General features: G+C 57.3%; 1 protein-coding gene across 1 annotated transcript; it reads left to right on the top strand.

Annotated features, from left to right (window-relative positions):
- The first annotated feature begins 2,443 nt into the window (after positions 1-2,443).
- Positions 2,444-7,836, top strand: LOC120388637 (proteasome subunit alpha type-6-like). The gene is made up of 7 exons (XM_039510592.1): positions 2,444-2,592; positions 3,754-3,848; positions 4,949-5,030; positions 6,184-6,339; positions 6,746-6,921; positions 7,338-7,432; positions 7,517-7,836. The coding sequence occupies exons 1-7, from the start codon at positions 2,517-2,519 to the stop codon at positions 7,572-7,574; spliced, it is 738 nt and encodes a 245-aa protein (XP_039366526.1). The 5' UTR covers positions 2,444-2,516; the 3' UTR covers positions 7,575-7,836.
- Positions 7,837-10,603: the final 2,767 nt, after the last annotated feature.

Raw genomic sequence — 10,603 nt, 5'->3', positions numbered from 1 at the left:
CAGCTGATGTGCTGTAAATATCGATCCGGGTTGCTTAATAACTCGCGGCCGGGAGCCTGTTACCTGAGCCTGGGCTGGGGCTGATTGTCAGCCGTGATAAACGCCGCGAAATGCACGCTTAGCACCAGACCTCTGGCCTGTGATGCCATCGGGCTGGTTACGCCCTGTCCAATTTAGTGCCTTGCAAGTGCTGAAGCTGAGATTTCTGCTGAGCCTCCCCAAGAAAGCATCCCTCAGACTTGGGCCATCAAACACCTGATCCCTGGTACGTGCAGAAAACAGGGGTCTCGCCCTTTCTGTGCGTCACCCGAGCCGGCGCTCAGATCGCATTGCACCAGCCGCCTGGGAAGAAATCTGGCGATGGAGTCCCCTCCACACACAGGTGGAAATTTGAGCAAAAGGATATGCGTGGGAGCGCCAATCTCTTCTGCATTGAGATACAGGAAGATCAAAGGCTGCTTAGATTGGTGCAGGGGGAAATCTCCCAGCCCAGCTCACCTCCCCAGGGGCTGAATGTGTGAAAATCTCTCCCCTCCCATGGCTGTCCGCTGCTCCATGTCGGAATCAGACTGGTTCATAGCCCTGTTCTCTGGCTTGGCCGGGGCTCGAGGGATAAGGTCCCGCCTGAGGTTCAGGACGCCTGGGTCCTAGTCCTGGTCCTGCTAGTGGCTAGTTGGGTGACCTTGGCCAAAGCGTGTTCCTGCTTTGTGCCTCGGTTTCCCCCTCTAAAAGCGGGAGGGGCTTTGGGACCTACTGATGGAAACAGAAGTTGGACAATTATAATCAATCTCATGACTTTCTCTACCCTCCCAGGTCCGCCCCCCTCCCCATTCTGTGATGCCTGAATTTGGCAAGAACCCTCCCACACTCCACCCACACTTTCCCAGGGGGGTTGGGGGTATGACTCGCGGTGCCTTCTCTTGGCCAGGGCTGGCTGTCCAGTAGAGATCCCCCCTCAGGCTGCAAATACGCAGGCCTGCCCCTAAGCTCAAGATGCGGTTGCATGTGGCTAAGGTTGATCGTTGTCTGGCTGAGTGTCACGGGTCCCTCTGCAGGGAGAGAGGCCTTCGCCTTGGATTCGCCATTATGAAATTTGTAAAATCCGCCCCCCCACCGATTATAACAACATCGGATTTTCCCAGCAGCACAGGGTTAGAACTCATCCTCCCGCTGCTGCTTGGGCTGAAAGGGGGATCTCCCCATTAGCTCTCTAAGGGGCTCTGACACATGGAGGTGCAGTTCTGCGCTCAGCCAGCAGAGGTCAGAGGTGCATGCACCCATCCATTGCCCCGCCTGGCTCCTTGCAGGCAGGGATCATTTTATCAATGTCCTGCTGTGTCTTTAAAGCTTCCAGAGGCTCCCTTTGCACCGTGCGGAACAGCTCCGGCCCCCCTCTGCATCTCTAGGTGACGTCTCCAGCCCGATATTTCCCTGTGTCTGCGGCCGGTCCAGACGCGGACATGCACCCGCAGGTCTAATGCTGAGTTGAGGTTTTGGGGACCGGTAACAGCCTACGCAATTCCCTGCACTGCCTCAGGAAGATCTCCCTGTCTTAGGTTTCTATATCGTTGCGGGGTCAGGGAATTGTGAGTAATGCCATGGGAGAAGGTGACCACAGCTCACTAAGGACTATGGGGAGGGGGGAAATCAGGCAGATTCACTCCAGAGAGGTACTCCCCACTGGGGAAGCTGGCGTATACTGGTTCAAACTGGGTTCCCCAGAGAGCAGCAGACAAAGAAAGGATTCTTGGCTAAATTGCCTGGGTTTAAACTGGCCTGGGACCTGCTTTCTGATCCTGCAACGCACCAGATTGTGAGTCGCAGGGGGACCCCCGATCGGTAGGGAAGGGTTGGAAGGACGGACATGTGCCCAAGGCTGGAGCTGGGGTGATCTCTGGGGAGCTTTTTAGCCCGCATGTAGGTTTTCATGGTTTCTCCGTCACTCTGTGACCTGTGGAATAAAGGCGCTTGCTTAGAAAGTGCTGGCTGGTGACCGCGGGGCCGTTCTGCGGCTCGTAGCCCTGGGGGAGGAAGCAAAATGTGGCCGCTGGCTCGTTGAGGCCGTCTGGCTCGCTGGGGCTTGCCAGTGCAGGGACCACCCCGGTCAGGACCGGGAGAGCGGCAGGGTTCTGCCCAAGAGAGGTGACAGCCGAGGAGCCCCCAGATGCAGTTTGCCAAGAAATGTGACAGATGCCAGGGCAGGAAGGTGACCCCCCCCCGCCCCACTGCTTCCCTGCCACCCCAAACTGAACCCACCGGGATGCTTTCATCCCAGTGAACCCCCAACCTGACCCCCTCCTGACTGCCCTGCACCCCCCAACTCCAGTGATCAACCCCCCCATATTTTCCCAGCACCCCCTCTGCAGAACCCAGATCTGCCCAATTAACGCAGCCTTTCCTGGCAGGTACTTTCCACGGGTGAACTGAAAGTGAAAGGGAAAGAGGCTAGTGGCCGTGTCTCTGCAGAGGGCCCTGTCTGCCTGTCTCCCTCCCACTGCCCCCGGACGGACGGCGAAATGTCGCGTGGGTCCAGCGCCGGCTTCGATCGCCACATCACCATCTTCTCCCCTGAGGGGCGTCTCTACCAAGTGGGTCAGTCTGTGGGGCGCCATCCGGAGGCGGGAGCTTTGCACGTTTCTCATCCCTCGGGACAGAGGCCAGAGCAGGATTGGCGCCCTTGCTCCCAAGCTTGGGGCTGAATAAGCAACCGGGGGCAGGGGGGAGATCAAGTCACCTGGGTTCTGTCCCTGGCTCTGGGAGGGGAGTGGGGTCTAGTGGTTAGAGCGGGGAGGGGCTGGGAGCCAGGACTCCTGGGTTCTATCCCTGGCTCTGGGGGCCATGGAGTCGGGCAGCTAGAGGACAGGGTTGGTATTGGAAATCCTGGGTTCCGGTCCTGGTTCTGAGAGGCAGCAGGGTTTAGTGCAGGGGTGGGCAAACTGCGGCCTGCCAGACATTTTAAGCCGGCCCTTGAGCTCCCGCTGGGGAGTGGGGTCTGGGGCATGCCCCGCTCCGGAGCTCCAGCCAGGGAGCAGGGTCAGGGGCAGCTCCATGGGCTCCTGGAAGCAGCGGCATGGGCCCCCCTCTGGCTCCAGTGGGAGCTGCGGGGCGGGACGGGCGATACCTGCGGACAGGGCAGTGCGCCACCCGGAGCATGCACCCCTGAGCCTCTCCCCACACCCCTGCCCTGATCTCCCTCCTGCCTGCCAAACCCCTTGGTCCCACCCCAGAGTCCCCTCCTACACCCCTCATCCCCAGAGCCCGCACCCACAGCCGGAGCCTTCATCCACCCCCCCCCGCCTCAGCCTGGAGCCCCCTCCCGCACCCCAACCCCAATTCTGTGAGCATTCATGGCCCGCCATACAATTCCTATTGCCAGATGTGGCCCTCAGGCTAAAAAGTTTGCCCACCCCGGCCTAGTAGTTAGAGCTGGGGAATTAAGAGTCAGGACTCCTGGGTTCGATGCCTGGGCCTGGCAGGGGAGTGGATCTAGAGTGGGTTAGGACAGTGGTGGGGCTGGGAATCAGGACACTTTGGCCCTGTTCCCAACAGCATACGGATTAGCAGCATGGTCTCAGGCAAGTCCCTTCCCACCGCCATGTGCCTCAGTTTCCCCATTTGTAAGAGGCGGCCGCCCTGCAGCAGCATGTAGGTTTTTGTCTGTGAAGCCCCGATGGAAAGCCCTTGAGAAGTGCCATCCCCCCCCACACCTCCCTCTCTCTTCTTGCATTTACTGATTGCTGTCTCTGGTTGCAGAATACGCCTTCAAAGCCATCAGCCAGGGGGGGCTGACCACCGTGGCCGTGAGGGGGGAGGACTCTGTGGCCGTGGTCACCCAGAAAAAAGTGCCGGTAGGAGCCCAGCGTGTGGGGGAGAGGCCGGAGATCGGGGGCTGGGGCCCTGCTGCCTTGGCTCTTTGCTGGCATAGATCGCGGCCCTGATCCTTGCACCAGCTGAACCCGCCGCGTGGGGCGCCGTGGGGGAGAAAGGGGGGGCCGGAGCTGGAGTTGGGCCAGGACCCCAAGACAAATGCCTGGGTTCTCGCGCATCATGTGCCACAACCAGCTGGGGTGGTGCTGTGAGCACTGTGTGGGGAGAGCGCCCCCTACTGAGCCCCCTGCCCTGCTCCCTGCAGCACAGCGCCCCCTAGTGCCACACAGGGATCAGCACAGACTGTGTGGGGAGAGCGCCTCCTACTGAGCCTCCTGCCCTGCTCCCTGCAGCACAGCGCCCCCTAGTGCCACACTGGGGTTGGCACAGACTGTGTGGGGAGAGCGCCTCCTACTGAGCCGCCTGCCCGGCTCCCTGCAGCACAGCGCCCCCTAGTGCCACACTGGGGTCAGCACTGACTGTGTGGGGAGAGCGCCCCCTACTGAGCACCCTGCCCTGCTCCCTGCAGCACAACGCCCCCTAGTGCCACACTGGGGTCAGCACTGACTGTGTGGGGAGAGCGCCCCCTACTGAGCACCCTGCCCTGCTCCCTGCAGCACAGCGCCCCCTAGTGCCACACTGGGGTCAGCACTGACTGTGTGGGGAGAGCGCCCCCTACTGAGCCGCCTGCCCTGCTCCCTGCAGCACAACGCCCCCTAGTGCCACACTGGGGTCAGCACTGACTGTGTGGGGAGAGCGCCCCCTACTGAGCACCCTGCTCGGCTCCCTGCAGCACAGCGCCCCCTAGCGCCACACTGGGGCATTGGGCCCAGCACTGACTGCCCCTCCACCCCACTCCCTGCCTGAGGTTCCCCAGCCTGCTCGGCGCATAAAACCTCAGGATGAGCCGGTCCAGCCGTAGGGTGCAGGGGCGATTTCCACCTGGGCCCCGTGGCAACCCCCCTCCAGCCTGACCCCCGAAGGAAGGACCCGTCGGGGCGGCACGTGACAGGCCGGGGCGTCCTGCGCTGCCGAGCGAAGGGAAATCACCCAGCCTTGGTGTCTTCACTCCCACCCCTAGGATAAGCTCCTGGATCCCGGCACCGTCACCAACCTGTATCGCTTGACGGAGACCATCGGCTGCGCCATGACCGGCATGAGCGGTGAGCGGGGGGCGGGGACGGGCTCCGGTTCCCTCCCAGGGGATGAATCCTGACCCGGCGTTTGCAATTCCTGGTGACTCTGCTCTGTGCCTGCCCATGTGGGGTACGAGTCTGGGCCAGCTGCAGGAACAGGGCCTGTAGCACTGGGCACAGTCCAGACCCTCCCCTCAACCGAGATCAGGGGCCCCATTTGCTGGGTGCTGCCCAGATAAGAGCAAGTTATAGTCCTTGCCCCAAAGAGTTCACTTATCCCTATTTTACAGATGGGAAAACTGAGGCCTAGAGAGGGAGTGACTCACCCCAGGTGTCTGTGGCAGCAGGCAAGGGGTCAGAACCCTGGTTCTCCAGCTCCTCAGTGGCCAGGCTGCAGCCCCTGAGCTATAAGAGGACGACTCTTGGGTGTAGCAGTGTTAGGGCTTTTATCCTGTTTGTGAGCTATTCGGCCAGTAGACAGGTTTCAGAGTAGCAGCCGTGTTAGTCTGTGTCCGCAGAAAGAACAGGAGTCCTTGTGGCACCTTAGAGACTAACACATTTATTTCAGCATGAGCTTTCTGTAGCTACAGCTACAGCACTTCTACCTCCGAAGAAGTGAGCTGTAGCTCATGAAAGCTCATGCTGAAATAAATGTGTTAGTCTCTACGGTGCCACAAGGACTCCTGCTCTTCTTTCGGCCAGTAGAGAGCAACAGAGTCATTGAATGATACAGCTCTGATTCCCTCCAGTGGTGGGGACAGACACACGCACACACAGAGCAGAGCTCAGCCCCTCCAGCAGGGGGCGGCAGGGACGGACACACACACACACACACACAGAGCAGATCTCAGCCCCTCCAGCAGGGGGCAGCAGGGACAGGGACACACACACATACACACACCAGGGCTCAGCCCCTCCAGCAGGGGGCAGCAGGGATGGACACACACACACACACACACACAGACACACCAGGTCTCAGCCCCTCCAGCAGGGGGCGGCAGGGACGGACACACACACACACACACACACACACAGAGCAGGTCTCAGCCCCTCCAGCAGGGGGCAGCAGGGACGGACACACACACACACACACACACACACACACACACACACACATGCAGCAGAAGGGAGGGGGGTGGTGCTTGTGCCTCGTTTGACGGGGGCTCCTTTCCCCGCCCAGCCGACGGCCGGTCCCAGGTGCAGCGCGCCCGGCACGAGGCAGCCGAATGGAAGTACAAGAAGGGCTACGAGATCCCGGTGGCGACACTGTGCCGGCGCATGGCGGACATCTCCCAGGTCTACACGCAGAACGCCGAGATGAGACCCCTGGGCTGCTGTGAGTGACAGGGGGCAGGGGAGAGCCACCCCACCAGCGCCCCCCCCATGGACCCACCCAGAGTCACCCCTCCTCTTTACTCAACCCCCCACTTAGCCCCATCCCCTACGCCACCCACAGCCTGCCCCATAACCCCTGACCGCTCCTTAACTCAGCCCTCCCTTAATCACTAACCCCCGCACGGCTGCCCCAGCAAATCCTCCAACTTCTTCCCATTCTCCAAACGCCCCCTCCCCCGGGACCCAGGTGGTCCCATATGAGCTCTCTCTTCCCCCCCGCCCCAACTTTATTTCTTTATGGCCACTCCACACTCTGGCTCCAAACTCCCGCAGCTCCGCTTCGGACTCTTAGAGAGACAGAATCCTGCCCCTTCCCGTGACCCCCCCCTTCCCGGTTCTGTCGGCAGGTATGATCCTGATCGGGATCGACCAGGAACTGGGGCCCCAGCTGTACAAATGCGACCCGGCCGGCTACTACTGCGGCTACAAAGCGACCACTGCTGGGGTGAAGCAGACCGAGGCTAACAGCTTCCTGGAGAAGACCCTGAAGAAGAAACAGGGCTCGCCCGTGGATCCTGTAGAGGTCGGTGTGTGTGCGCGCGCGTGTCCCTGTGTCTCCATGCGTAACACTGTACATGTGTGTGTGACCACACAACTGTGCATCACTGGACATGACTGGGTGAACGTATCCCCTTCCTGGAGCAACATGAGCCCTGTCTATCGATCTATCAGCCTGGTGATCGAGTGGATGCACATGTCCTCCACCAACAATCCCACAATGCAACACTCCCTTCAGTAGTGACCTGTCTGGTGAAAGTTTTGAATTCTGCTGTCCAGAGGTCACACGTCTCATTTAAAAAACTAGCACAGGTCGTCGAGCAGAAGAATCAGGACCTATGTTACCTGTCTTGGTAATATCTTGGAGCGGGGAGTTCCGCAGGTTAACCACATGCAAAGTAGAAAAAGTATTTTTTTCCCCTTTTCTTCCTCTGCTGACAGCTGGCGATTACTTGCTTATCGACGGTCCTCTCCACGGACTTCAAGGCCAGTGAGCTCGAAGTGGGGATAGTGACATCGGAGCATCCCCGATTCCGGTAAGACCTCTTGGCCTGCAAGTCCCTCCTGCCCATTTCCAGAATGGTCACAAATTAACAGCACCCTGTCTTGGTGGCTTGCAGGACACTGCGCGAGGATGAGATCGAGCACCACCTGGTTGCCATCGCAGAAAGGGATTGACCTCAATGACCACTGAGTCCTTCAGGACAAGAACGGGACCCCTCGAAAGCCTGGATCTTAGTTATCACATTAACATGTGGATTCCCCCAGAGCAATCCACTGACAACAGGGCTAACGTCGCGATAGCTTGCAGTGCTTTTTAAAATGTTTAATTAAGAACCCTCCTAGTCCAGTTCCTTCCTGACCCCTGTGACTGCTGGTGGCCTGAAGCATGACATTTCTCTGTGTATCTCTGTCAGGCCTTGTCTTCATTATGGGAAAAGGTGCACATGCTTAATCTTTATGAAATATGTGTAAAATTTAAGCCAGGGCCTAAGTCTTCGCAGCAGCGGCAAGCCCTGTAAAACCAGCTACTGCGTCCCAGTTCTGGTGCCCACAACTCCGGGAGGATGTTGATAAATTGGAGAGGGGTCGGAGAAGAGCCACAAACCTGATTAAAGGATTAGACAACCTGCCTTGAAGTGACAGACTCAGATCAATTTAGCTTAACAAAGGGACGGTGAAGGGGGTAACTGGATCCCAGGCTGTCAGTACCGACGTGGAGGACAAATATTGACTAACGGGCTCTTTGATCTAGCAGAAAAAGATCTAACACAATCCAATGGCGGAAGTTGAAGCTGGACAAATTCAGGCTAGAAATTAGGTGTAAATTTTTCACAGAGAGGCTAACGAACCATTGGAACGATCTACCAAGGGCTGTCCACTACTGGCAATTTTTAAATCAAGATTGGTAGTGGGTTTGTTGTTTTTTTTTTAAAGCTCTGCTCTAGGAATTATTTGGGGGAAGTTCTCTGGCCTGTGTTCTGCGCAGGTCAGACTAGATGATCACCATCTCCTCTCCCCTTCCCCGCCGTGAAACAGCCCTCTGAAAGTTAATGCTCATTATCAGGTCTCTAAATGCTCCGCCGTGGCCTTTTTCATCATCCGCTCCGAGGCGAAATGTAACCAGTACGGCTGCGTGTGTGGACAAGCCTGTAAAGCCATTTTTAGGGGACTGGTAACGGTGGGAAAATTAAGCCCATGTAGGAGTGGAGTGTAAGATCGGGTCAATCACTGGAATGTCTAAGGCCTCGTCAGGACACCAGACGCTGCACCGGGCTAGGTAGCGCACGCAGTTGAACACCAATGTAGCATCACTCCCTACAGGGGAATCTCTTTATTGTGGTGTAATTCCATCCGTACCAGGGGTTCTACCAATACACTACAGTGCCGTTATAACAGCGCTATAGCAGAACTACATTGATTTTTTTTAAATCACATCCCAAAACAAAATACTTATCCCAGGACAAACTCTTCTCCTCCCCGAGCCGTGCAGGTGGAAGATCATTAACTAGTTTTGTAAGGCCCAGATCCTCAAAGGTGTTTCGGCACCTAACTGGTTAAAAAGCGCACACCTCTGCTGGAAAAAATGCGACTCCCTCAACTGAACCGTGCCAGCCCTGCTTGTGGTTTTCACTTCCACCCCCTCCTCTCTGCGTGGGCCACTGGACCGGTTTGGTGCGGGTCTTTGCGACGGCAACAGGGAAAGTCGCGAGTGTGTTTCTAAAGGAAAGGGGTCCAGGGTTGTGAAAACCACACACAAGTGGCAGGGGACGATTCAGGGCAGCCGTGGAACCCAGACACGCCGTTACACGCACCTTGCACTGGACTAGATTGGCAACTGGGGTTTTGAAAGTGATTATATTTTAAGTTGATTGTGTCCCTTTGGAAGGTCTGCACCGCCCACGTGAGACCAATTTTTTTTCTTTTTCAGCTAAAGCTCTGGCTCTTGTTGACTTTTTTCCGACAGCAAAGTTCCAGAGGGTTGCGAGAAAGGACTCCCAGCACCCATTCAATGACTGCTTCAATAAGCAAAGGGAGAACTTGAATCTGACTGTTAAATGTGGAGTTGTGTTAACTGCCCCATGGCTTCATGGATGCAGTTAGTTGCTCAGTGGTGCCTCCGAAAACCAGGAAGGGGAGAGTTAAGGTACACAACACCCCTGCAAACGCACAAGTGATCTTCTCGGGTATGTCAGCTTGGTTCAAGCCACGCTGGAGAGCCAATTTTGACTGGGGATAACTTTTTAAATATTGCCACCCCGAAGGGGCAGTGGTTGTTAGACACTAGCTGAGATCAATTCCAGGAGGGTGAGATCAATTTGGGGCCATCGCTTTTTTTGCACACGCCGGAGGGTCAGACTAAGAACCGTCAACTACTGATGTCGCAGGGCGTGGGGACAGTCACAACCCCAGCTTTGGACTACTCACCCCCCAACCTTCGTGCGGCTGGGCACTTTGAGACACTGCAGCTTCCGGCTTGTTTTGCAATGCGCTAGGAGCCAGCAGAAAACCTGCTGAGGTGTGAACCGCTCCCCATTCATTTCAGTGGCCTTTACAAACATGCTAACTACCTCCAGCACGGGGGCCATCGAGTCATTTCATGCTGACTCCCCGCGGGGCGGCATCCGGGCCCCTTCTGTGTACGCTTGTAAATCAGGCACAGAAGCTCTGACATGTTTCCCTTTTCGGAGTCAAACTCTCCTGGCGGTAGGGGGGCAGTTTTTAAAGATTTTTGTCTTTTTTGGTGGGCGGGGGGCAGCCCTACCCCACTTGTTCTGGAGGGAGGACAGACCGTAATGGGCTGAATCTGCAACAAGGGAGATTTAGGTGAAATATTAGGCCAAACTTTCTCTCAGGGGAGTGAAGCTGCGGACCAGGCGTCCCAGGGCAGTTGTGGGGTCCCCCTCCCTGGGGGTTTTTAAGGACAGGTTGGACCGGGTTCTGCCTCAGCGCAGGGGGCTGGACTAGACGACCTCCCGAGGTCCCTTCCAGCCCGACACGTCCACGCGTCGGAGTGATTGGAAAACGCAGCGCTGTCAGAGCTAACGGCACCCTAGGCAGAGCCAACATAAAGCCTAGATGTCAGATTCCTTCAAAACCCCTGGAACATCTTCGGAGGGAAAAACTGGCGGGCGGAGCTAGCTCCGTATCACAGCCCACGCTGGATACTCTATCCTGGAATAAGTGGCTCTATTCCAGGATAAAGA

The sequence above is a fragment of the Mauremys reevesii genome, linkage group 22 (genome assembly GCF_016161935.1).
Source record: "Mauremys reevesii isolate NIE-2019 linkage group 22, ASM1616193v1, whole genome shotgun sequence".
NCBI lineage: Eukaryota > Metazoa > Chordata > Testudines > Geoemydidae > Mauremys > Mauremys reevesii.
Note: the sequence above shows the minus strand (reverse complement) of the source record. Positions and strands in the feature narration are given on the sequence as shown.